Source organism: Balaenoptera acutorostrata, chromosome 9 (genome assembly GCF_949987535.1).
Source record: "Balaenoptera acutorostrata chromosome 9, mBalAcu1.1, whole genome shotgun sequence".
Lineage (NCBI taxonomy): Eukaryota > Metazoa > Chordata > Mammalia > Artiodactyla > Balaenopteridae > Balaenoptera > Balaenoptera acutorostrata.
This window is the reverse complement of record NC_080072.1, coordinates 73,692,001-73,719,106: the sequence shown is the minus strand read 5'-3', so window position 1 is coordinate 73,719,106 and position 27,106 is coordinate 73,692,001. Positions and strand designations below refer to the sequence as shown.

The following is a 27,106-nucleotide window of genomic DNA, read 5'->3' as shown; positions in this document are numbered from 1 at the left end:
ATGAGGGGGGAGGAGGCGGTGACCGCGGTGGCGAGGCCCGAGGCGGGCCGCGACGGCGAGCAGTCTCGGCCGCCCGCAGGCCTGGGGTGCGGGGCGCGCGGGGAGACCGGAGGCCGCGGCCCCCAAGAGTCCCGGAAGCAGTGTGAGTTCCCTTTCAGCCTCGGACCCCGCGGGAGGGACGTGGACGAGGAGAAGTGGTGAAAGATGAACTGGGGGAAACCGGAGTAAGACTAGCTGAAGCCGCAAAGGTTTTGTAGGGAGGGGGCGAAGCTGCTGTTTTGGCAAAGGCAGGGGTGATGGTTTTGTGGCCGAAGGCATCTGGTCCATTTCCGCAAGCCCTCCTTCATAAAAGGCTACCCGAGTCCAGGTAGCCTCCAACTTAATTGGTAGTGGCATTGGCCTGGAAGGTATTGAAAAAAATTGTGTGTGTATATATACATACATATGATATTAAAAATATTAAATTATAAAATATATCTTAATTATAAAAATGTGTAAAATATAATATATAAGTTTTAAATATATGTAAAAATATGTTTAAATTATAAAAATGTGTAAAATGTAATATATAAATTTAAATTTTACACATAATAAAACTATGAAATTTATTTTTTAAATACATAAATGATATACACACATGGAAATATGCAGATCATTTTTGTCAGTTCCTTCATTTTACAGGCCAGGAAACTGAGGTCTACACTAGAGGAAAGGAAGTGACTTGCCTACCATCATTCAGTGCTGGAGAAATCCTTCAAACACTTAAACCCCCATCTCTTGGATTATCAGTTCATAAATTATGATTACCTGATCCTTTTAGAATCTCACAATCATGGGCCACATTTTAACACACTGCTGTTGTTTCCTCCCTGCCCTGCCGAACACACAAACAACATTCAAATAACTAGAAGCAGTTCTGGTTCACAGTCACAGCCAACATGGTTGAGTCCGCGCTAGGTCGAAGTGCTCTTCCATACTGTTCCATAAATGTACAGATATTTCACAGCCCTTTGTGCCCCACAGGTCTTCAGTAGGTGGTAAGGAATGATGAAGATGAAAATAATAGGCCGAAGAGGAAGGCAAGCGTTCCCAGCCCTTTTGCAGCGCCTCCCTGATTGCCTCTCCAGAGCAGCGTGGCTTCCTCTGCACCAGGACAACAGAGGAGCGAGGGTTGGGCTGAAGCGGCTCAGCTTCCGCTCCTCGAGGGACCACGCACCCTCCTCTTGGGAGACGGAGACCCCCCGAGGAGCCACAGAACTGCTGCCGCCTGGTGAAAGGACCTCTTCCCTCAGCATCAGCCACAATGTGCCTGACTATGATACCTCATTCCTGTTACTGTCAACAGCATGCAGAGACCTTATTTACAGCAACTAAATTCAGTATATATAAGTATTCAGTACACTTAAGTAATTCCTTACTCCGACTTAAAATTCTATCTATCTGGGAATTTTCCTGTTAAAGATGCTATAATTTAAAGGTTCTGTATTCCCCATGACTGTAGGAGTAAAAGGTGGAATTAACCATTCACTCATCAATTTGACAACTATTGAGTCCTTTCTGCATGTCAGGCATTGGGCTGGTTGCTGGGAAATGGGTAATGGATTAAGGCAGGTGTCCAGACTTTCAGGAGCTCACAAAGTCAGGGTGGGGGGCATATGAAGAGTTCCTGCCTCAGCCTTCCTGAGCTCCTGGCCTCAGCTGAAGTAGAGACAGAATATTTACACCTGCACAAAGTACCCATTCAATTTTCAAATTTTTTTTTTTGAAAGGTCTTCAATCTCTATTTTTTGGAAAGGTCCCCAGTCTCTGTACAGCTTCTACTCCCTAATCACACATCTGCTCCCAAATATACACAGATAAAATGTGGTGCTTTCCCACTGAAACATTTTTGAATTATATAGTGGCGGCTATTTGAGCACCCACCAAATCTTTCATAGACTCAGTGTTACCTTTCTTTTTTTCTTTTTTCAGTGTTACCTTTAAAATAATTTGTAGTGCTTTCACCACGCTGGCTGAACTATCCCAGTATTCTCCATTTTATTAAATCAGTGAATCCAGTACAATCAGGTTAGTGTAGTGTGGTGGGGCTATAACCTCCCTTGATCTGAAAATTATACTTCTATTAAGTGGATCTAAAATTACATGAGCTGTTTTGACAGACACATTATATTATTAACACACATAACAAACGCAGTCTATGACATCCTTAGTTTCTCTTTCCCCCCCTGTCCAATTGAAAACATTTGACCCAGGCCTTTTCTGTCCTATGCTTATGCAATTCCTTTGTTTGGTCCTAAATACAGGTCGTTATATGTATCCCCAACCATCCCGTCCTATGAATTTTAGCACTTCATTCTGGGTGTAGAAGGCCCTTTGAGTCCTGAGTTTGCCATTCAGCACATGAACTGTTCACCAGGTTTGTGCCATTCTCACATTTGGTGAGTTTGCTGAAAGTTCCTATATTCAAATTAACAAATTAAATGGTGACCCCAACAGTTCCAAGTAGAGTCTCTAGAAGCCCCTGATCTGTCAGTCAGCATCTTTGGCGTGGGCGCTCTCTGCCAAAGAGAAATGCACGTTATCAAATGCCTTGCTGAAATGCGCACACTGCACCGTGACTACAGCGTCTCCCTGGTCTGTCTAGTTTAGTAACTTGATTTGAGAGAGGTAGGTAGGCACGACTTTTAGTTTTTATGACTTCTGGAAGTTACTTTTTCGTCTATCAAATAGGAATAATTATACCTGCCCATAGGTTGTCCGGAAGAGAGATAATGTATGTAAGATGCCTAGGGCACGGTAGCATTCAATAAATTGTAGCAATTGTTATTAGCCAGCTTGTTTGCTTGCTTTCTTTCTTTCTTTCTGTCTTTCTTGGAGCTGGGAACATTTGTCTATACTAGCTCTTTACTACTATCTCATTTTTCATAGTTCCTCAAAACCTTTGGTGATTTCCTCTGTAAATTCTCATAACAGAAGGGCTGAAATTTGTCAAGAGACTTGAACTTAGAGCAAGTGATCTCCTCCTCTCTTCTGAACTATTATAGGCTTTTCTTCTTTCTTGGCCACATTTCTTACACCCTTTTTCTGCCTGAAGATCATGATTTAACCAAAAAAGTTTAAACCAAAGTTAAGCTAGAGTAATTCTGACCTTCATTCATCTCTCATTCATATGACTCCTAATTTGGGGGAAACAAGATTCAGAAAGTATCCAACTCTGCCTTGTTCATGTCTGAGGGTGTGTTTGGGTCTCATGACCAGGAATGAACCAGACCCACAGCCATATGCAGCAGGTCTTTTTCCCTATTTGGGTCAGTCTGCACACAAGTCAAAAGTATTTACTTGTCTTCCCTATCGGTTAGTCAGGAAAAGATGACACCTGCCATAGCTTTGTGTTGGTTAGTTAGGTTTTCCATGGCTCCTTGGATTGAGCTTTTGGGCACTAAGACTAGAGCTACCGGCTCCCTGATGTTCACAAGGCTGCGTGCGCAGACATGCATATAGAAGAATATTTCACTAATTGAACAATGCTTAGTTCCACTTGAAACGCATTTGTTGAGCATCTATTATTATGTCAAACTCTGTTCTAGGACTCTAATGAACTGAACAGACAACATCCCGGCTCTTATGGTATTTATGGCCTGGTAAGGGAGACATATGGTAAACTAATAGGTACACGAATAATTGTATATAAAGTAAATGAGGCTGCACACACATTGCAATAAATCAAATGAAAGAAAAGAGGAGAGTACTATGAGAAAAAGTAACCAGGGGCATTTCAAGATTGTGGAGCCAAGGAAAGTTTCCTTAAAGAACTGACATTTCAGCATAGACCTGAAATTCAGGTAGAAGTTACCCGGGGGAAAAAAAATTAGGAGAAAGGCAATTCAGGCAGAGAAAATAGAATGTTCAAAGGCTTCCATGTGGGGATGGACAGAAGGGCCATGTGGTCGGAGCTCAGAGAGCAAGAGAGAGAAGCTGACAGGAGAGATTAGAGAGATGGAAGGGCTCAAATGACACAGCGCTCCCTGGGGTGAGCAGAAGAAATGTAGCTAAAGTACTTAGAACAAATAATCCATCCTCAACTATAGCAGTGTTGTCTTGTGGGGGCAGGTTTAGAGGACAGGAAAAAGTCCTATGTCCATTAGTGGCTCACTACTACAATTCAGGTTTATTCTTTAAAAGATGATGAGGGACTTCCCTGGCGGCGCAGTGGTTGAGAGTCTGCCTGCCAATGCAGGGGACACGGGTTTGATCCTTGATCCGGGAAGATCCCACATGCCATGGAACAACTAAGCCCGTGCACCACAACTACTGAAGCCAGCGCGCCTAGAGCCTGTGCTCCACAACAAGAGAAGCCACCGCAATGAGAAGCCTGTGCACAGCAACGAAGACCCAATATAAATAAATAAATAATAAATTTATTTTTTTAAAAAGATAATGAAATACTGCTAGACTCTTCTGTATTATGTATCTGGATTGTAGGCTCCAAGCATACATCTTTCTTATTCATTGCTGTGTCCTCTGCCCCAAATGCCTGGCACAGAGTATGTCTTTAATAAGAATTTGTTGAATAAATGAAAGTTTTCTTCAAGCTAATGAAGAAAACTTCATATATTACTTCATAACACCTAAAAGAGGTATCTGAAACTTAACCCCCAAATGTAAAGTTCCCCCCAAAACTAAAAGTTACAATGGAAGAGATCTTTCCAAAATAGAGTCTGCAGGGTGAATCGTCTGCTGTTTATATGGAAGGATTTGTCTCTTTAAAAAGTAGTTATTCATGTAGGTAGTGGCTAGAAGGTTGGGCAGAATTTATGATAAGTAACCAGTTTTGTTAATGTCTTTTTAGGGAAGAAATTTTTATATTGTGAGCCACATAAGAGAATTAAGGAAGTACTGGAAGAAGAACTTTATATTAAGAGAGATGAATGCCACATTAAACATCCACCTGCAGGTAATCTCAGTAACAAATGAGGTATATTTGCAAAATGGATATAAAATTGTCTGTCTGATGGCAGAGCGATTATTTTATTTATTGCAAAACCATGACTATTAAAAGAAAAATGGGTCCCTGGGAAATTCTTGGCTAATTTTATAATTATTTTGCCTATTCCAAATAAAGTGTTGTATTTAGAAAAAAAATGAGCTAGGTATCAGAATCTACATTGCTGTCCCACATTTTTGGTGGAGTTATTTGTATTTAATGATAAGTAGAATTTTTTTCCAAGTGCCTGAAAAGCACAATAACATATTCTATCTTTATCAATATAAGTATGAGCAATAACAGTGGTTCTCAAAGTTTAGACTGCATCAGAATTACCTGGGAATTACCTGTTAAAAGCAAATAGCTGGGCCTCATCCATCAGTTACTTCTGAGTAACTGGCTCAGAACGTCTTTGGTGGGACTTCCCTGGTGGCACAGTGGTTAAGAATCCGCCTGCCAATGCAGAGGACATGGGTTCGAGCTCTGGTCTGGGAAGATCCCACATGCCGCGGAGCAACTAAGCCCGTGCACCACAACTACTGAGCCTGCGCTCTAGAGCCCATGAGCCACAACTACTGAGCCCTCGTACCACAACTACTGAAGCCCACGCACCTAGAGCTCGTGCTCCTTAACAAGAGAAGCCACCTCAATGAGAAGTTTGCGCACCACAATGAACAGTAGCCCCCGCTCACCGCAACTAGAGAAGAGTCTGCGCACAGCAGCAAAGACCCAATGCAGCCAAAAATAAATAAATAAATTAATTAATTTAAAAAAAAAAAAGGTCTGGGGTGGGGTCCAAGAATTTGCATTTCTACCAGGTTTCCGGGTGACGTTGATGATGCTGGTCCAGGGACCCCACTTTGCAAGTCACTGACCCAGAAGAATCTAAGTCATTTAAATCGGTCAAAGCAGCCAAGGATTTTATCCCACATACACATGGTATATGAGTTACATGGCCTGGGCATTGAGAGCTTGCACTGATGCTTCATTTGAAAAAAGATATGCTCTCAAGAATCCCTCACAGATGTTATTTTGAAACTGCTGGATCCCCTCATTTTCATAGTTCCTTCTCAATGATTGCTAGGTGCATATTTCATGCTTTTCAAACCATCAGGTTTTTATTGCAACCCTCTTGGGTACCAGCAGTTGCTTGAAGATATAAAAGAACTGTTAAGGCACGACTCCTATACTCAGAGAAGTTGACATTTTCTGAGGAGGATTGTTAAACAACTGTCTGGTGGGACCCAAATTCACTAAGAATTCCTAAGAGAAGATGCTGCAGGCCCAGAGGTACATCTTTTCAGACTCCATGGTGTATTTTCCCACTTTTTTTTTTTCGTATTTCTTCACTCTTTATTCGGTCCTCTTGATCTATTTATTGATCTCAATACCAGTGCCACATTGTCTTTGTTACTATAGCTTTATAATAAGTCTTTTTTTTTCCAATTTTTAAAAATGTTTTCCCACTTTATGTTTTAAAACCAGCATAGAAACACCTTTTAGGGCTTCTTGTGTCACCCATTCTTATGGAAAGAGATCAACAAAACGGCTCATTTTGTTCATATAGTGTCTTGAAGGAAAGTTGAAAGTCTTAGAGTGTGAACTCTATGGATGGATGCAAAATGACCTACTAAATTACTTCTCTGAACCCCAATCTACATATACTACTTCCCTGGTGATTAAAAAAAATAGTTAAGTCCATACTATTATATTTTGGGTCACCTTCATTGTTTTCAGTGATTACATAAAAGCTGATTTATACACTAGTTGGATGTTGTATTATTCTTAATGGATACATTTGATTATGAGACAGTCTAAATGATTAGGAAAAATCATTTGGTTTATAAAAATTCATTTTTCTAGGCAGTGTTTTCAAATATTCTTCATGTAAAACGGAGAATGCTTGGGCTGCATGGGGAGCTGCATTTTAAATAACATCCACCAGAGGTCGCACGGAGGTGCTATTTTAGCTTAGAAAAATCTTTCAAAGCTGAGGATTGATTCTGTAAGGTTAAGTCTTAAAGGGCTCTACTGATGAAAAACAAAAACCTACTATATTTTTTCTTTTCCTTTTCTTCTTCTCCTTTTTTTAATGGCTGGGGGCGCCACGTCCTTGGCCAGAATAGGAAACTAGCACCCAGGGAGAATGCCACACTCTTCCAGCCTAGCCCAGAGGGCTGGCAGCTCGGGTCAGCCACTGGACCTTCTAGAAGGAGGTTTTCAGTGACACACTCTTTTAAATATCAGAAGAAAGCTATGGCTTCTCTTGCTGGAAAACACACCTTGTCACGTACACCCATAATTCTGCATAAAATTCTGAGGGGCTTGTATGATTTATATCGTAGCTATTCCCAGATGTTAGGAGTAAGTATGCTTGACCCATTCATTGTCTTCACTTCTTTACTTATCGTTTGCTCCTTCACCCATCCCAAATAGGCTTTTGCTTCCATGAGTGCAGGGAAATTGTTCTTTTCCAGATTGCAAATGACCTTTTTCTTGAAGGTCAAATGCAGTGATCTTGAAGGTCAAATTCAATCTCCTGGTTTCAATCGTACCATCTATTGAGGGGCATTTGTTCTGAAGTTAAGCAACTTAAAAGAGAGCATGTTTTACTTCCGATTGAGCTAATGATGACAATAATGGACGTACCCCAAAGCAGTGGACTTAAGTTATTTCTGTCCTTTTTTCTTCTCCTTTGGTTGAATGAAATTGGTAAAAGGTCAAAAGTTTCTTCTCTTTGGGTTGCACAAAATCAACCAAAGGTCAAAAGATCCAGAAGTTAGGTTTTAAGGATGTTTAACAGAGTGAACATTACATTTATTTTAGAATATTGTTATTTGGGTAGCAAGAAGGGACTCAGGAAAAAGCCGTTCAGTGAGGGACCCTCAGGTGATTGAGCTATGCCACCTGTTCTTGTGGTCATGTATGACAACAGTTAATAAGAGCTGTGAAGACCTTGCAGTGGCCAACATGTCCCAGGTGATTATTACTGTGCACCCCATATTTGGGTCTGGGGAATGGCATCAGTGACAACAAGAAAAATGGACTGCCAGGCCTCTAAGCCTTCCCTTCTCTGGGTTTTTGAGTCCTTCTAGGTTCCTGATGTAGAGCTATATGGGTTCAGTGAGAAGGGGAGGGGTAGGTGGGTGAAGGGAGTCTCTCTAATGATGATGATGATGATGATGGTGGTAATCATTCATAATTTTATTTATTTATTTATTATATTGGCCATCATTCACAGTGTGTCTCCTGGACATGAAAGTTTTTACAAATTACCTCTCTTAATCTTTGCAACAACCCTATGCTCTTATTGAAACTGCAGAATGCGTTTTGGGACTTAGTAGAGCGTAGAGCTTGGTAGAGCTTCTGTCTCCGTGCGGAAAGAATTCAGTGAGAGACAGAGTGACAGGTAAGCAAAGAGTTTGTTAGTATAGGACACTTGTGAGATTTACAAGTGGGTGGGCAAGAGGGTGGCACGCCAAGAACTTAGTGGGCTGCAGTTTTATAATCAAAGGAAAAGTGGGGAGGGTAGACATCAAGCTTCCATCATCAGTTTCTCCTCCACATTGGGCAGGAGTATTCTTGTCCCTACATGGTCAAACTGGGACTATCACGGAGCAATGGAAATAAGCGAAAAGGCGGTTACATATACTAAAATATGGTAAATCATCTCAGGTTTCAGTTTAATGTCACCTTTTCCTCGTATTTTTGTTTTTAGTGTGAGCAGAGAAGCATGTCCTAGGAATCATTAACTTACTGGCCTCACTGGACAGGATGTGGGTCTCATTCCACCATTGTTTTATTGTTTTGGGACATGTCTCATGCTTCTGATGCGTGGTTTTGTTGTTAAGCAAGCCTGCTTTCTTGAGTGATCATTAACTTATAGGGGTCTCCCATACTTTTTTCTTTACTTATGATCCCATCGTGGGATTAACTATTTAATCACCTACTTTGTCCCTGTACTCTGTCCCTATCATTATTATTCCCATTTTGCAGCTCTGGAAGCTGAGGCTTGGGGGAGGTACAATGACTTGCCTGTTGTCACACAGTGGAATAACTGATACTTGAATGTAGGCTCATCAGAAGCTGATGTCTTTGTTCTTAGCCATTGGGATATACTTTAAAATATAAGATTATGTTTTCTTAGAGGAAAAAAGATTTGAAACTGTACTGGTAGCAAATAGTATTCTCTTCAGTAACAACAAAGTTGTCACAATCTTCTCCAGGTTTAAGTTCAAACTTGAGGTAGAAGAGGTTTCAGAGGCTTTACACATTCCTGCCCCAAGCACAGGGACCTGGATCTACAGGGTCTCATCATCCTGAAATGATGAAAAGAAGAAATGCAATTTTCTGATCAGATCTGCTGTCAGGTGTAAATGGAATTTGGGCAACCTATGGAACCTTCTGGATAAGTAAGAATTTAGCTAACATCACAATTCATATATTCTTAGTGGTTCCCTGAAGACTTCCCCCTCCTTACAACTTTTTTAAAAAGAAGAGGTAGGTTTATGAGACATGCATTATGGGACTATTGCATTCATTTTGCCATTTATTTTAAAGCTATTTCTACATTTTGAAAATTTTCTATAGAGGACCATGTGGAAATACATTAATGTACTACTTTAATGTTTTCAAATTGCAAGGGCTTTTGTATTTTTCTGGCTAAAACCTGCAGAGTTTATGGTAGTCATGAAAAATTTGATTCATGAAGCTCACTAGTGTTCTCTTATACATTTCTTTCCCAATGAACTTCAAGAGTGTACTGTCAGATGCATTCATTTGTGTCTACATGTGCCTGAATGCATGCAAACTTAATGTTGAGTCTGGTTTGTTTATTATGTTTAGTACAAATTTAAGAAATGTGAAATATTACCCAGCAAGCGTGGATATTTTTGCTATTCATTAATTCATTCAACAAAAATGTTTTTGTACCTATAATATACAAGGAACTTACTAGACACCAAAGGCATGTCAAGATAATTACAAAAAAAATAATAATAATTACGGAGCTTAGAAGTCACCAAATATAAATTTAAATTACTTAAAATTTTCTCCCTCTGAACATGTTTACACAAAGGAAGAATAGACAATATGTTTCTCAACTGGCTTTTAAAGCTCCAGGGTTCCTTATTCACAGTCCTGAGACAGCTGGGGAAACAAAAATATTTTTAAAAGGCGACCTTCTGATAGACCAGGTCAGATCCCATTGGGATCTAAAATTTTACACTAAAATTTTCAGCATAAAGACTTGGTTTTGTAACTTTAAAATTCAGGATAAAAACACACCTAAAAAGGTTTTTGAGTAGAAGAGGTTTGGGGGCATGAGAAGAGGAGAGAGAAGAAGAATCTCTAAGATTCCGAACTTCAAGAAAGGATTTGATTCCTTTCTCTTAGCGTCTCTCTTATGCCTGCTGCCCTTTTCCTTTTCAGGTTAAGCTGCCAACATTGAGGTCTCTCTGGCCCCATTGTTCTGCACAACCCCCCTTTGTCTTCCTTCCTCCTCCTGGAAAACATTTGCCCAGAGCTGAGAGAGTTGAATTTCCCTTTAAAGAAGCCGCTGCTTCAAAGGATAGTCACACTTCTTTTTGGTCCTCTTTTCCTCCAGTTGAATATATCACTTTCCGTAATGTCTTCATGCCAATATCCTATCAAATCAAAGTCATGCTATTTTTCCCAGCACCCTCTATCCCCAAGTACAGTAAACACTTACGTATAACAACATTTTGCTTTGAGGGTTTTTTTTCCATGCATTTCTAGGCATATGCATTTACATTTCAGGTATTTTCTCTATTAAGCCATAAATGTGATTGCATCTGAAAGAGCCACCTAGATTAGACTAGTACAATTCTTCTATCTGATTTGATGTGGGTTTTCTACAGAGTTCTACCTCTGGATTTTTAACCATTTTCCATTTACCAGACCTTCCCACAATGTGGAACAAATCTAAATCTATTTTCTTGGTTTCTCACAGGGTGTCACGGGGGTTATTGAATAAATGTTTGTGGACTCCTACGTCTGAGAGTTTGTTACCCTTTTCTATCTCTAGACGGGTCAGGAAAGGAAACTGGCTTGATGAGTAAGGGAAGATTTGGGTTAGGTATAAGGAACAGCTTGAACTTTGTAAGGTCTTGGCAGAAGGAGATTGTGGAGTCTTCCTTGAAGGTCTTTGAAGAAGAGAGAGGAAACGAATCTTGACAGATAGCTCCAGCCACTCCATTCAGGAGCCGGGAAGGAGGGGAAAGGACTGACATTCAGCCTGGTGGGTCAGCTCAGTGACTGTGCCTCTGGAAATAGAATCTGAGTCCATGCTTGTACAGGAAAATCATTGTCCCTGTAAAAAACAAACAAACAAAAAAAAAAACAAAAGCTACTATTTATTGAGTACAAAGCACTTATGTCCATTTCATCCAAATACTATAATAGTCCTTCAAGGTAGATATTATTGTCATCCCCATGAAGGAACTGAGACATCGTAGATTAAAGAACTTGCCCGAAGTCATAGAATTGGTAGGTGGTAGAGCAGAGGTTGAAACCCAGATCTCCTCTGAACTCAAAGGCTGTGCCCCTACTCGTTGCATGGCACAGACTCCTTTAGGGAGAGATCATGTCAGTGGGTGCGCCAGTGGGCAGCCTTGGGTCTGTGGGGACTAGTGGGCATTGACATTTGCAGCTTCAGAAATGGGAAAAACAGCTTACGGCATTTACCTGAATTCACTTCTTTGTTTGACTTGGGTCACAGTTTTCTACACAGTAGATTTTCACTAAATGCTTGTTAACTGACTCCCAGAATCTAAACATGTGATTTTAGGATATGGAGAAAAGCCCAGTGCAAATCATTACTAAACCAATACTTATTGGTGGTATCAGGATTTAGGGCTATAATTTGCCTTGCACAGTGCATAGACATCACATTACAAATATTTTGTTATGATGTTTTCCAGTGAGTTTACTATTTCTTTCAAGGGGGGAGATTAAACAACAACTAGTTTAGAAGATTGTTGGATCTATTGAATGAATTACTCTGGTAATTTTGGGTTATGTTATCTTTGGAAATACTTGTGCTTCTAGGAGTTAAAGCAGAATCAGATAAGATTGCCTGATGAAGCCCATATATTAATGATTATTTATTCCTGATTTCTCTGTGTCTTGCTATTTGTATTTCTTAATTGACTTTTCATCTATTTCTTTAGGGGCAGGTTAAATTCATAACACTGTAGAGGTTTAATTGCATAGGGAATAATTCAATGAATGAACTAGAATTACAGATTAAACAAAGGCTAAAGACCTTGGGTGGTTTGATCAATCAAACCAAATAAACCTCCACCCAAATGGCGAAAGAAAATAATCACCAAGTAAATACTTTAGGAACATTTTGTGCTGAAAAGAGAAGAAGCTAATAATCATTATCTTGCTTTTGAAAATATTGACAGTGGCCCTGGAAGGGATTTGGAGCATTAAAAGGAATCTCCCTGTGGGAGGCTTGAAGCCAGGACTGCCGAGCAGAAACAGTTTACTGCCACAAGCCAAGTACTATTCGAGGCACGGAGGGCTACAAAGTAAGACCTGGATACCCTTGACTTCCACCCCAAGTATGGAAGATACTGAGCTGTTTATAAACCAGTGGTGTATGCTTTATTTACAGCTCCCAGTCAAAATCCAATCTTCTTTTGACTTGCTTCTCTCAGGTTACTTGCAGTTTAGCTACATTGCCTTATTGTGGAACTTAAATAGTAATAGTTTAAGTAACCAATTTACCCCATGGATACAATAGAAGTTCACACTCTTGAGTTATACTCCTGACTCTTTCCTTTCCTTTTTATCCACGGAAGACCTTCCAGCACACAGGCTCAGTGGGGAGGAATCTTGCACTGTCCTTTCTTCTAGACAGAAGATCTGCGTTTACTAGTGGAAATGAGGAAAGGGAGAAGAGGGAATTCAGGAAGAATAAGGCAACTGCTTTGCTAGGTTCCATTAGTTTTACCCTATTTTAGGTAGGAGGCCACCAGGCTGGCCCCAGTAGACTCTTCCTCACAGACATTATGTTTGGGGAAAGAACTGTTACTCATTCCTCGCTGCCCCAGCCAGCGTCTGCCAGTGATATTTGTGGCAGGATGTGGAGAAGGCAGGGGTTCTGACATGGAAGCACAAGCAGTGTCCAGATAGTGTACGGACATACAATTGGGTCTGTAAGTCCTGAAAACAGCTCTACAATTGGGAGGGAACCCTGGGCTGAGAGGAAAGAAGTGTGTAAGTGCCAAGCTTGGGTCCTCTTAACCAAGATATGAGTCATACTGGCAAATGCTATATAGCACTTCATATTCTAGATTCTTCATATATAATTATCTACTAAATCTTTACAACAATCACATGAAACAAGTACAGTTCATTTCACAGATGAGGAAACTGAGGCACAGAAAGGTTTGAATAATTTACCCAAGTCACTCAGCTAGTGAGTAGAAGTCACGAGGCACCACCAACTCTGTGAGCCAACGATGCACAGGAACTGGGCTGTCTGGTGAATCTGGAATGGGGTGAGGGCTCAGCCCAAGTGCCACAAAGGAGGGGCGTCCCCAGGGAGGAAGCCTCCAGAATATGGATTCAATAGGAGGAAAATACAGCCACTAAAGACTGAAACACAAGGTGAAAAAATAAACAAACTTGTTACTTAAGGGGATTCATGTAGCAAAAAGGAACCAGTAATAGAGACCTGGGTCTAATAATAATAAAGTAGTAGTAGCCACCATTTATCATGTGCCAGGCGTGGCAGTCTTTTATAGTTATGTAATCCACAGGGTCACATGAGATGAGGGATTCAATCTTCATTTTTCACGTAAGAAAACAGAGGCTTGGAGACATTACATTACCCAAGGTACTATGTCTAGGGGGTAGTGAGGCCAGAACTACAAACCTGTTTCCATCTGACTCCAAGACTATGCTTCAAGCTTTGGGCCATCATGGCAGAGAATTCGCTCATCAGAAAACAAGGGTGGAATAGTAGTGGTTAAAGAGGTACAAATGCCAGGGCCATGGGAATGCAGGGTTAGGAACCTGGGAGTCAACTACATGCAAAATCCACAGAGATGTGAGTGACCTGAAGTAATGGTTGTTGCACCCAAGTCTGGGACACTTGCCCAGTGGGGGCTATTTATTTCAGCTTTCTACCCAATTTTTCAGGTCCCAACTCTAGTGGGCAAATCCATCATTCCACGAAAACTCACAGAGCAATTTATTTTAAAGATGATTTTCTAAATGCCATATTATAAGACTGGTTTGAAGAACAAATTACCTTCATTTGAAGACATAGAAGTGCAACAGATTACCCGATTTATCAATTGGAGGCATATAATAAAAAATATATGTTTGATTTTGACCATAATTACATTACTTTTATCCATACAGTTTAGGAGAAACTTATTCACAGCTCCCGCTCATTGATACTCATCCACACTACCTTCCTAGTGGCCCCCAGCCCTCTATCTCCAGCCTACATCAAGCCCTTACAGTGGTCATGTTATAGTATGTAACTGACATTGTTGTATGTTTTAGCTTCATCTCTGTAAGTTACCAGCTGCATTTTGCCATATAAACTGCTACTATCTGCTCTACAAATCACAACTGATGAATCCATAAGAATTAGCTGATAACTGATAACTGAGAATTAGATATTTCTCATTATCAATTAGAAAAGTTAGATGCAAGACAGAAATATCACAGATGAACAAAACCCACAGATAACTCTCAAAAATGGGTCAGTATTAATTCAGACACTGTCAGAAACCCAATGAAGGCGGGACCCATGTCTCTCTCACTCACCACTGTTTGTCTGGCACTTAGCACGGTACCTGGCACGGTAGGTGCTCAATCGCTATCAGTCACAAGAATGACCGCGCGAATGATGAAACAGGAAATACATAAGTGTTGAATGCCTCCTGTATGTTCGGAACCTTCTTGCTGCTACCCTACACGTCTCCCCCTCCACAAAAGTATATGGTTTTCCCTCTTTGAAGTACTAAATTAAACAATGTAAACAATAGAAGGAAAAGCAAGGGAACCCATTGACTTTAGTGTGTGAGTCATGAATAGTTGTGCATATCTTCTATACACGCTGATGCTTTCAAAGAGAGGTTTTCCTTGGAACACAATATTTCCAGAAACCTCTCCTATAAAGTGTACTTTAGGTAGATAATTTGGGCAATCCTCACTGCCATCTTTTTCCTATTCACTTGTGCTTCTTTTCCTTTTTCTCATGAACAACACGATCACTGTAGTTGTAACTCCTCCAACATTTAATACACGTCATTTAAAATTTAAATTTAGAATCATGATCATCTAATTGTAGTTCTAAATCCTAAAACAGTTTTTGGTTAGAGACTATGAAGCATCTCCTGCTTTCATTATACTAACAAGACTGAGTCATTTACCTTGATCGTTTTCTTCTTATTCTGTGGCATGTAACAACAACAATAAAATCATAATATTAAAGTTGTCCAGCCCAGCACTTCTCAGGCTTTAATGTGCCTACAAATCACATAGGTATCTTATCAAAAAGCAGTTTCTGATACAGTCGATCTGGGGTGGGATGAGATTTTGCATTTCTAACCAGCTCCCTGGTGGTGCTGATGTTCAGACACTATACTCTGAGTAATGAGGGTCTAGAAGACCGAGGTTTCTCCAGTTACTTGAATCACATGGGTAGGGCTTTTACATTCTGCTCTACCAAATGAAGCACTGTTAAGAAAATTAAATCAATTTTAGATTAAAACGGGGTTGGAATTAAAGAGCATTTCCCCAAAGTAAAAACTTACTTATTTGTTCACTTATTGCTTTACTCTAGGATAAGATGAACAATTTTTCCATTGAGAAGAAACCTCTTTCTCCTGATGTCTGAAAAAACGGAAGAAACCCAGGCTTGTTTCACGGTTTAGATGTGTTTAAAAAAATGTATATTAGCCTGTAATTCCTATTATTGATATTAGTTCCTATCTATAAATTAATCCAAAGCAATGAAAGACGATTGGTAAAGTTTTGCTAAGCACCTGAAAACAATGGAGGAAAATATATTTATTTTTAGTTATCACAGTTGGGATACACTGGCCTTCTATTTCAGCTTATTTTATTAAGTATGTCAAATATGATAAAACAAAGGCATGTTTATTGAGTCTACTTCAAGGAAAACATTATAAATGTTTACATTTCACTGTAATATAATTGTGGTCATCCATTAAAAAAAAATTACAGGTATAGGTAAAGGTTAGTAAATGAATGGCAGAGATGAAAAGTCTCTGACTCAGAGACAACCATTTTAATGCTAGCCTTGGTAGAGCTCATCCTTTCTCTAGAATTTGTCACTAAATAGTAAGGAGCCAGGAAATTTATGAAGAGATTTTAAAGGGAGGGGGGCATTTTACAAATACTGTAATATTGCTGGGCTAAAAAGAGGTTAGTTAAAAAGGAGAAAAAAACCCTAACCTTCCTTTCCCCCCAGTTGTCAAAAGTAACATATGTACTGTGTAGAAAATTTTAAAAAATAAAGGAAAAAAAACCCATCTGTAATTCAATTCCCAGAAAAAGCCACTGATAACATACTGATATATTTTTATTCTTTTTTCCTATGCATGTTTTACTTTACATGCATAGGAAATATTTGAAATCACATTGTATGGTATATATAGCACAACATATAATTTTCCACTCATTAAAATATAAATGAATAATTATATTAAAAATCTTTATATGTTTGTACTATTTTTTTTTTGCATTTATTACTCTATGTTTTGGACCTTTGGATTTTTCAGATTTTTCATTTTATACATAACTGCTGTGATTTACTTACACCCCCTCACCCACTTAAAAAGTTCTTTTTCCTAGTATTCTGGTTAAACACGTTTCATTCTCCTTCTTCACTTAAGCTCATCTTAAAACTTCCTCCAGTTCATGGTTCTCAAGTTTATTTCTCAGATGAATGAAATAAATCAAGTCAGCTCAACAAAGATTTGTTGACTGGGTATGTCTCTTCCCTACTTAAAAATATTTACACTGTGAAACTGATTGTCTGTGGGGGGGAGTTGGCCTTTGGACAGGAGTCCGCCCTTCCCCCCAGGCTGCTGGCCTCCAAAATACAGCAAACTTTCCTTTCCACCCATTTGCCTCTTTACTGGCTTTAGACCTGCGAGCAGCCAGACTCCCACTTTCAATGGGACAAAATTTTTTTGAAAAGACAATGTTTTAGACTTACTTTTAAAGAAATGTATCCTCTGGTTTATCTTATTAAGATATCCTTTGTTTACAACCAAAATATTTATAGAGATAGAAATCATACAATGAGGATTTTTTTAAATAAAAATACTATCACATTACACCTATTTTATAGCCTGCATTTTTTCACTTAGTCAGACATTATGACCATTTTCCTATATCATATATGTTTGTTTAAATCATGATTTTACAGTCTATATCGTATGTCCTGATATGACAGTACCACAATTTACTTACCTTCATGTTGCATCTGATTTTTCTAAACTTGGCATTTTAAGAAATATTTCTACCTCCTCCCACTGATACAACAAACAGGAAATGCTTTATATTTTCCTCATAGCCGAGATGACTCCCTAATCCTGATAGAAATCTGCACGTTTACACTCTAGATGGAATAAGCTAGAAGGTGTTTGGATGAAATAGGGTGATCAAGTTGGGAGTCAACATTGTCCATTTCAAGAGCCCAAATTCCCTTAGTCCCCAGAATTTTTCAGCCAGAGTCACACTCCTGCCTACACAACACACACACGCGCACGTGCATGCACACACACACACGACAGGAGATTGGAAATTAACAGGGATGGACCTGGAGGACTTTATGCTAAGTGAAATCAGCCAGTCACAGAAGAATAAATACTGCATGATTCTACTTACACGAGGAATCTAAACTAGTCAAACTCACAGAAGCAAAGAATAGAATGGTGGCTGCCAGGGGCCAGGGTGAGAGAGAATGGGGGGTTTGCTAATCAACGGCTATAAAATTTCAATTGTAGAAGGTGAATAAGTTCTAGAGATCTGCTATACATCACTGTGCCTCTAGATAACAAGACTGTATTGTACACTTAAAAATCTGTTCAGAGGATAGTTCTCATGTAAAGTATTCTTACTACGGTAAAACTAAAAAAAATTTTTTAAGTAAGTAAGGGACTAAATGCTGATCAAAACTGTGTGCATAGACAGGGCTTTTGACTCATGGTTTTCCCTTTACCTGGTGTGGTCCATCCAGCACCTGTACCATCAGTAACTACAGATCCTTTTTCTTGGTCATATGCTAAAACTATTAAAGTCATGTTTTCAAAGTGCATTTAAAGACATGGGACAAAGCTGATGTTAAAGGAGGAAAGATGACTACAAATAGTATCACAATATATAAACTATATATATCTAAACTATATTATACTGGATATTCGTTAAATACCCAAATACAAACAGTGGTTATCTGGGGATGGAGTTGGGGGAGGAGCAATATCTTCTTTATCTTCTTCTTTATATTTTCTATATTAAAAAAAATTTTATATAGTAAATATGTGCTGTATATATGAGACAAACACAATAAATGCTATGAAATAATCTTCCCTGACCGCACCAAGGTAATTTTATATATTTTATTTCTTGCCATGTCTCAGTTACTTTTAGTCTTGTTTTCTTACTTTTTAGATGCCCTTTTGATGGTAAATGGTAATGATATCTCTTAAATACAAAGCCATATTTTTTTATGGTGCCTGTACAATAGATGATGCCACCTAAAAGGACAGTAAAAAAATGTTTATGATGGCTTTATTCAAAATAGCCTAAAAATGGAAACAACCCAAATGTCTATCAACAGGAAACTAGATAAATTGTAATATATTTATACAGTGGAAAGATACAAGAAAACAAAAAAGAATAAACCATATGAGACCAATGACTCTCACAGTCATTATGATGACAAAAAGAAGCCAGACACAAAGAGAACATACTGGAGGAATCCATGTATAGATTTTGAAAAACAGGTAAAACTAACCTAGAGAGACAGAAGTCAAAATAGTAGCTTCTGAAGAACCTGAAAAAGAATACATAAGTGTATATATATATAAATATATATTAATATATATATACATATATATACACATATCTGTATAACTGAATCACTTTGCTATACAACTGAAACATTGTAAAGCAACTATACTTCAATTTAAAAATAAATAAAATAAAACAATAAAAAGTAACAAGACAATATGGGCAGATTTTAAAGAAAATATTGGGGTGGAGAAGTATGATTTTCTAAGTATGATATGAAAGTCAGAAACAATAAAAATGATAAATTTAACTATGCAAAATCGTGGTTTCCTTTGGGAACTATTGACTAGAAACAAGCATGAAGGATCCTGTTGTGTTTTATATCTTTATCTGGGTAGTTGTTACACAAGTAAGAGTATGTGTGTGCTGCATGTAAAAAGCATTGAGCTGTGTGCTTAAGTTTTGTGTTCTTTACGTATATCTTCAAAACAAAACAAAGCAAAACATAACATAGGAAAATTATCTTGGGAAAGAAAGGACTGCTTCTCAGAATGCTAAAAAGCAAAGAGATTAGGATTTCCCCTGCAGCTGGGATTGTGTTGAAACTCGAATTAGGCTTTCTATATTCTGATTTAATAGTATTACCTATTTCCTAAGAAATAATATTACAATATGTAGCGAGAAAATGAAAAAGAAAAATATACCCAAACTAATTATCCAGGGACATGGGGGTAGGGTGCAGCGTCATTGGGCCTAAGATTTAGTTGTGTCCCAACAATGTAGATTTGGATTAGCTCCTAATCTCTCTCTTTCTCTGTCTCTGTCTCTGTCTCTGTTTCTCTCTCTCTTCTCCACCCCTCTCTTGCTCTCTCTCATTTTCCTCCCTTCCTTCTCATCTTTCCTTCCTTCCTTTATTCTTTTCTTTCTGACTGCCTGTCTGCCTTACTTTCTTCCTTCCCCATCAACCCTTTATTTCTTTATACTCTGCAGAGTTTCAAAAAAGATTTACAGCTTCAGATTGTTTAACAATGAGATTTTTGGTCCTTCTATTGTAAGTGTGCCTAGATCATTAAGCTATGTCTTTTTCCCCTGATCCTGATCTTTACTTCACTATATTCTTTCATTTAAATTCTAATTTAAAGTTTATCAAGTTTGATTCTGGTAGCCAATATTGAAAGGAAAACCTGGTAAGTTAAACAATTCATATTGTTTATAACATTTTTAAAAATTCCCCATGTTGAATATAGGTTGAATTATGTCTCCCCAAAATTCTTATATGGAAATCCTAACCCCTAGTACCTCAATAAAGTTGAGTTTTAAGAACACTTAGATTAAAAAAGAAGCCATGGCTCCTTGGAGGAATGTCTGATTCCAGATCTGAGGCAGGAAATCTCCAGGATGAATTTGGAGCATCTTGTACAGAAAACAGGGAAGTTTCCAAAATTAATAGGTCATATCCAAAGGACTTAGGAGCCACCGTGAAGTAATCCTCTGGCCAAAGATGGGGAAATTTTAGCATAAAACATTTGGCTCTCACTGAATATATAAAAAGCCATGAGTTCATAAGTGTACTTTTTAAATGAGAGAGAATAAGGCAAACAGCAACAACAAAAACAAAACCCAGCTTCACTAAACACTAATCGAAATTGCAAAGGCATTAATTCTTACTTACAAAGGCAGCGACTGAAAAGAAAGAATTATCTATTATCTTACCTTTTCTGAACAATTTGGTAATTTAGGTACCAAATAGCCCTAGTAGATAGATTAAGGGAAGTCCTCTTTACAGAATTTCAGTTAATAAATGTGGAAAGAATGATAGATTAGTGAAACTACCATTTTATAATCCCCAAAGCATTAACTGACTCTGCTCATCAATGGATGAAACCATTGGATGAATGTGGTTTTTTGTTTTTTTTAATTTATTTGTTTTTATTTTGGGCTGTGCTGGGTCTTTGTTGCTGCGCGCGGGCTTTTCTGTAGCTGCGGCACGCGGGCTTCTCATTGCGGTGGCTCGCAGGCTCAGTAGTTGTGGCGCACGGGCTTAGTTGCTCCGCGGCATGTGAGATCTTCCCAGACCAGGGCTCGAACCCGTGTCCCCTGCATTGGCAGGCAGATTCTTAACCACTGTGCCACCAGGGAAGCCCTAGACAAATGTTGATGGGAGATTCCTCATTGGGAGAGAAGGCTAGGCACCACAAGAACCTGTGATTAATCTTAACATCACACAAGTGCAACAATTGGACACCAAGTGCCACCTGGTGTGAAGTTACCTGTGGCTTGATTGGATTCAGGTTCAGCTCTTTTGGTACGTAGACTTTGTAGGTGACATACGTAATCATGAAGGAATGAAAGATGATATATGGGATTTAATTGAAAACATAGAAATAAAAGAAAAATGGTTAGGTGGAGCATATGTGAGCAATCTTAATAATCGCTGAATCTTGATGAAGGGAACTGGGGGTTCATCACCTTTTTCTTTCTACTTTTGTATGTGTTTATAGTTTTTCATAATAAGTTGTTTGCAGGTATTTATTTTAGACATAAGGAAGCATTTGTTTATGGAAGTAATAGAAAGACTGAGAAAGTTCCTTCCTTGGTCATCTGTTCAAAATCAGAACAAACACAAGAGGCAGACACCTCTCCAGAACTGTTCAGCTCACAAAGGTGTTCATTTCTCTGAGAACTAGTACCCTCACTCCCTGCCCAAACCCACCTACTGACCACCACTGCTCTGGACCCAGTGCCAGACCATAGCTAATTTCACTAGAGGGACACCAGGCCAAGGAAGTCCAGTCAGATTTTTGCTGCCAAAGACTTAAAACTGAGATTCAAAATCTGCTTGTCACACTCTGCTGTTGGAGAACTATGGAGCTAGGGAGAACTATATTCTGCCCAGTGAACTGGAGAAACACAGAAAGCTGATGGGGATGGCGGGGTGGAGGGAAGGAAGGAGATGTAGCATTCTGACAGCATTCTCTGTCCTGTAGTCCTCCTCTTGGGCCTTGTAAGAACCCCTTCTCACAAGATAGTAAATTTTGTTCAAGGGAGCTCTCTGTCACAGACTAGCCTTGGGTGCAGGACACCAAAGCCTTAGCTACCAGTGAGTTTGTCAGATGAGAGCCTGGGAACCAGTGAACATGCAGGGCATCACTGGAGACTGTCCCTCGGTGGAGGGGCCTTTGGACTCACGGAAAGGTTAAGTCTCTCATCATTTAAGGAAATTTCTGCCTAATGACTCTTTAACTTAATTACATTAGCTTTTTTTTTCTTACTATTTTTAATACAACTCTTCAACTATTAAAAAAAAAAAAAGGTGGGTCTCTATGAGACACACTTCTTACATGACAGTAAATTTTGTCCCCCACCCTGCCCTTTTTTTTTTTTGGTCTAAAGCTGGGACTTCCCTGGCAGTCCAGTGGTTAAGACTCTGCACTTCCACTGCAGGGGGCATGGGTTTGATCCCTGGTCAGGGAACTAAGATCCCGCACGCCGCACCGTGTGGCCAAAAAAAAAAGAAACAGTCATCATAAAGCTGTCTCTAGTAAGTCACTGTAATGGCAACGAAAAGAATCCTTAGTAGTACAACTGCCTTTAGTTTTATCTGGCTTAATTATAATACCTGCTTGGAGCACGTGTGTGGGCTAAATAGCTTCCTTCCGGTTCATAATTCCAGGTCTCTATAACTCAAGGGGATAGAGTGGAAACATTTGGGTGGAGAGACCCAGGTGTACACCCCACCCCTCAAAAAACATTGTTTCCCTTTAACTTGAAAAACGTCTTTGATAATATGAACAAACCTTGCTTAACTATTTATAAACGGATATGAGAAAGTTGCAAAGATAGGTGTCTGAAAGAACTTTCCACTCTGCTAATGACACTTGATCAGTTCAGAAGTGACAAATGACAAAGTGACAAGGCAATCAAGGAAATGTTGCCTCAAGAAGCAAATAGGCAGGGTTACTAAAGGCCTGACACATCATAGCTTCTGAAGTCTACCTTTGGATTCTTCAGATCTGGAATTTCTCTAAAGCTGTAATTTACATGGGTGGGTTGAGTGTGATAGCTAGCATGTCCCACAAGGGCAGAAATTTTTGTCTGTTTGTTCAGATATACCTCATGTGTCTGGCACATAACCGACATCCAGTAAGTGTTACTGCATGAAGTTACAGCCTTTGCAAGTTTTTAAGCCCAAACAAGGTCTGACCCTAATGTAGCCCTCCAAATATCAATATAGAACAACTCTCAGTCCTGTATTGCTTGGAAAACACTTGAGAAATAGCTCTGCAAGCTGATAATGACAAAGGAGTCGTCATAATATATCAAAATAAAGAAAAACTGCAGTATTTTATCTTTTAAAGGAACACAGCCAATCCTGGGGTCATCCTATCAAAATCTTCTAACAACAATCCCCAAAGTTCTTTCTCAAACTGTGGACAGGGAAATGGGCCCTTGAGAGTTTCAAGGGAACGAAAGAGGCACAGCAGATTTTCAGTGACGAACAGTGAGAATGTGTGAATGGTGGTCAGGCAGCATCTACGGCTTTTATTCACATCTAATTTCTCTTCTCTGACTTCAAGAGGGGCTGTTACTCCCCTGCTGTCTTGGATGATCCTGGAAATTAAGTCTTTGAGCAGTGAGCTCACTCAAAGAAGTTCCCTTTTTTTGCAGAAGTCCAGTGGTGCTTCCAGGACAGAAGTAGTTCCTGCAGTGCCATCAGACAGTTGGGGCAGTGTTTATTCACCTGTCTTTCCCTTTCTCCCAAGATCAAATACTTGCTGAATTGGCTTAAACATTGCTAAGGGTAAATACAGACAAAAGGTTCTTTTTGGAGTGGTTGAAAATAACATAACCAGCACTTTTATTGTGATTTCACCCTGGTGAATCTTGCAAGATTTCTGGGCTGTGGTTTATTTGGCCACGGTATGCTGGTGGTGGAACTATAAAAAGTGGCTGTCCCACTTATTCAAGAATGGTTTTTCCTTGCCATGCATAAGCAACATGCATTTACCCTTCCATTCTCACACTCTTCCAAAATCATTTGTATGTCACTAATTTTGTTGACTTTAATCCAACAAGTATTTCTTAATATTTCAAGTGCCTCAGAGCCCTTTTAGAAGAATCACAGGAACAAGTGTGATGCAACCTGGTCTGACCACTTTTGTGCTCTCAGTGGCTGCTTGGAGGTAATTTGCTGGTCAAGACAGAATTCCCTGACTTCTATGGAAAAGGCATCTTCTCTCCATTTTCTTTAGTGAGGTGTGCCCTGGGTCTGTGTGAGAAGTGGGGTCAGGGCAGGGGGAGGGGAGGGGAGTCACGATCCCTTTCTCCAACTGTAGAGATTTGGGCTGCCTGCCTGAGTTAGGGTCTTGTCTTGAGCTAGGGTCCGATTGCCTTGAGTATGGCCACACATAAGTTCTGATGTGGAGCCAGGACCATAGTAAATCCAGATCAGATGTGTTTGAGTTCCTGAGACTGTACGGAATTTGAGCTAACTCATTTGACTGAGGACCCAAGTAGACTTCAGGTGAGGTACAGAGATAATGCTGGTGAACCTGAAGAGGATTTGGGGAGGCCAGTATGATACTTACCATTTTCACCCTACACTTGTGCTATATTATTTATCTTAGTCATTACTTTTTAGTCCAAAGTCTTTTGCATACTCTCCGTGAATGAAGAAAGTGAACTGTTTCATAAGTGCCTCATGAAAAGTAAAATTAACAGTGGCATTCATTGATTCACTCATCTATTCATTTATTTAACAAACATTTATTAAACACCTCGTATGTGCCAGGCATTGCACTGTGTGATATTAACATGCTTATTGCAATGTCAAAATAATTTCCTTTTGTGTGTCTTGTATTCCATAACTTCTACATGTGACTGCAAATAAACTCTCTTTTAGGAAAGAGTAGTTTAACAAGAAGAATGCAGAAGTAAGCCCTATAAATATTTTAAATGTGGTGCGAATATTTCTGACTTTAACCAGAATTTCACAATGTACCTTTTTCTGAACATCCAAAATTCTTGCACTACCTGTTCAGTCAAGTAAGAATACAGGAAGAACTTGAGTGCATAAGAGTAAAACCCTAAAATAAATGTAATAAATTCTCATATTGACTATTCATAACAGTATCTTTTAGGGGCAGTCAATTTTTGCACTTAGATAAAAAGAAATGACCTTAAAAGTTGGTGTTAGTTTTCTTTTTTCTATCAAGGAATTAATAGGGCAATGAACAATAACTTGTGGATTGTTGTGGAATTTACACAAGTCCTAACACTTTTTAACTAACAGTCATTCCATAATCATCTGCCCAATTATACACAGTTAAAAACTTGTATCTGACAAAAGAAATAATCTCCACCTTTTTTTGCATACGGGTTAGCTTTTCCAGTTGAACCTGCTCACCGGCTGCTCCCCATTTCCTGGTAAGTACGTAACACTGGGAGGAACTTTCCCCTTTTATCTCTTGAAGAAAAAAATTTGAAGTATACTTGGCAGGTCAATGTTCAGTCACAGAAGTCTCAACCAAAAATAGCCACCCATCTGAGGGCAGCCTGGTTCTCATGCACCTGCAGCTGACCGAGCTAAGTGCTGGTGGGCAGACTCAAGGCAGTCGGAACATGTTCTGAGGCATCCCTGGAAAACAGCAACTGTCTCTGGTGAGGAGCAGTAGGAGAGACTTAAAATGAATTCTTTCCCTGGGGAAGAACAAAGCACAAGTTAGAGTTTTAGGAACCACAGTTGGCCTGGTTCTTGCCCCCAGAGAATCCTGTCCTATATTAAATTTTGGAACTGAATAGGCCATTCTTGGCCCCATTGTGTGTGGAGCCCTCATCTATCTTGATTAAATGAGCCTTGAGTGCTCGCTCTGGCAGCACATAGACTAAAACTGGAACGATACAGAGAAGATTAGCATGGCCCCTGCACAAGGATGACATGCAAATTCGTGAAGTGTTCCATATTTTTAAAAAAGAAATAAAAAAAAGAAAAAAAATGAGCCTTGAATTTTGGAGCTCCCCTCTACACACCTTTAGCAAATTCAGGGGCCAAAAGCCCTTCTTGATACCTGACCTTGTCATCATGCTTGCGACTGAAATCCAGTTCTTCCTGTGTAATATTTTGTGGAAACTGGGAGGCCTTTAAATACACGAAAGAAACATTTGTTTATTATGACCAAATTAAAAAGAATCATAGAATGTTTAACGTTCTAAATTGATTTAGAATTCATTTAGAATAATAATAATTCCTTGCACAAGGCTGGTAGACACGTTGTTTTGGCCTCTGCCCACCATCCCCTCCCTCTTCTTCAGGGAACAGCACTTCACTTTTTCTTTTGGGCAACTACCTTCACCCCACTATTAGTCCACGAGGTTTATATGGGACTGATTCCACCCCCTGGATCCAGAAGAGGGTCCACATCCCCTGACCACTGTGATCGCTTCGAGGATGAGCGCCCTGCCCAGGTTGGGCCGATGAAACGCAGCCTAATTTGATGGAGTTTCCGAAGCTTGTCCCCAGGGTCCTGATTAATACATGTGTAGCATTTTACACGGAAAGCTTAAGGAGCTTCTTAAGGTCACAGCAAGCCATTCACATAGCCAGCTTCTCCTGATACTGGCCCACTTTCTAGATGGGGAACAGTGATACCAACAGATCATTTCAATAATACATTAAGAGCATTCATTCATTCATTCATTCAAGTATTCATTGAGATGATGAATACTACTAGATGCCTGGTTCTGTGCAACAGATGGAGTTTGACTGAAACAGCCATGATTGCTGCCCAATGATGTTCTGAAAGATATGGGCACACACAGGAGGGGCATGTAACCTACCCTGGATGTGTGCGTATGGGTGTCCAGGAAGGCTTCCTGGAGAAAGAGACTGGCTTCCTAAGTACCTCTGAATCTATTCTCCTTTAATTTTAATTTAATCTCATTCTCACAGCTACTGTCTTAGTTCAGCCTTTTTTGTTTCACATCTGAATTATAGCAAGAGCTTTCTAACTGGACTAGATACTTCTACTCTTATCCTGGTCCCTAATATCCAACTCATTCTTTAGTGATGACAGAATGATTTGTTTCTTA

At 39.4% G+C, this 27,106-nt stretch overlaps 1 protein-coding gene and 1 non-coding gene across 2 annotated transcripts; both read left to right on the top strand.

The window, feature by feature from the left end:
• LOC103012890 (uncharacterized protein C11orf97 homolog) lies at positions 1–26,512 on the top strand. Its single transcript, XM_057553294.1, has 4 exons — positions 1–142; positions 4,850–4,954; positions 12,415–12,540; positions 26,382–26,512. Exons 1-4 carry the CDS (start codon positions 1–3, stop codon positions 26,510–26,512), a joined length of 504 nt encoding a protein of 167 aa, XP_057409277.1.
• Positions 25,879–25,985, top strand: LOC114238015 (U6 spliceosomal RNA). The gene has a single exon (XR_003623457.2). It is a non-coding gene; the product is annotated as a U6 spliceosomal RNA (small nuclear RNA).
• Positions 26,513–27,106: the final 594 nt, after the last annotated feature.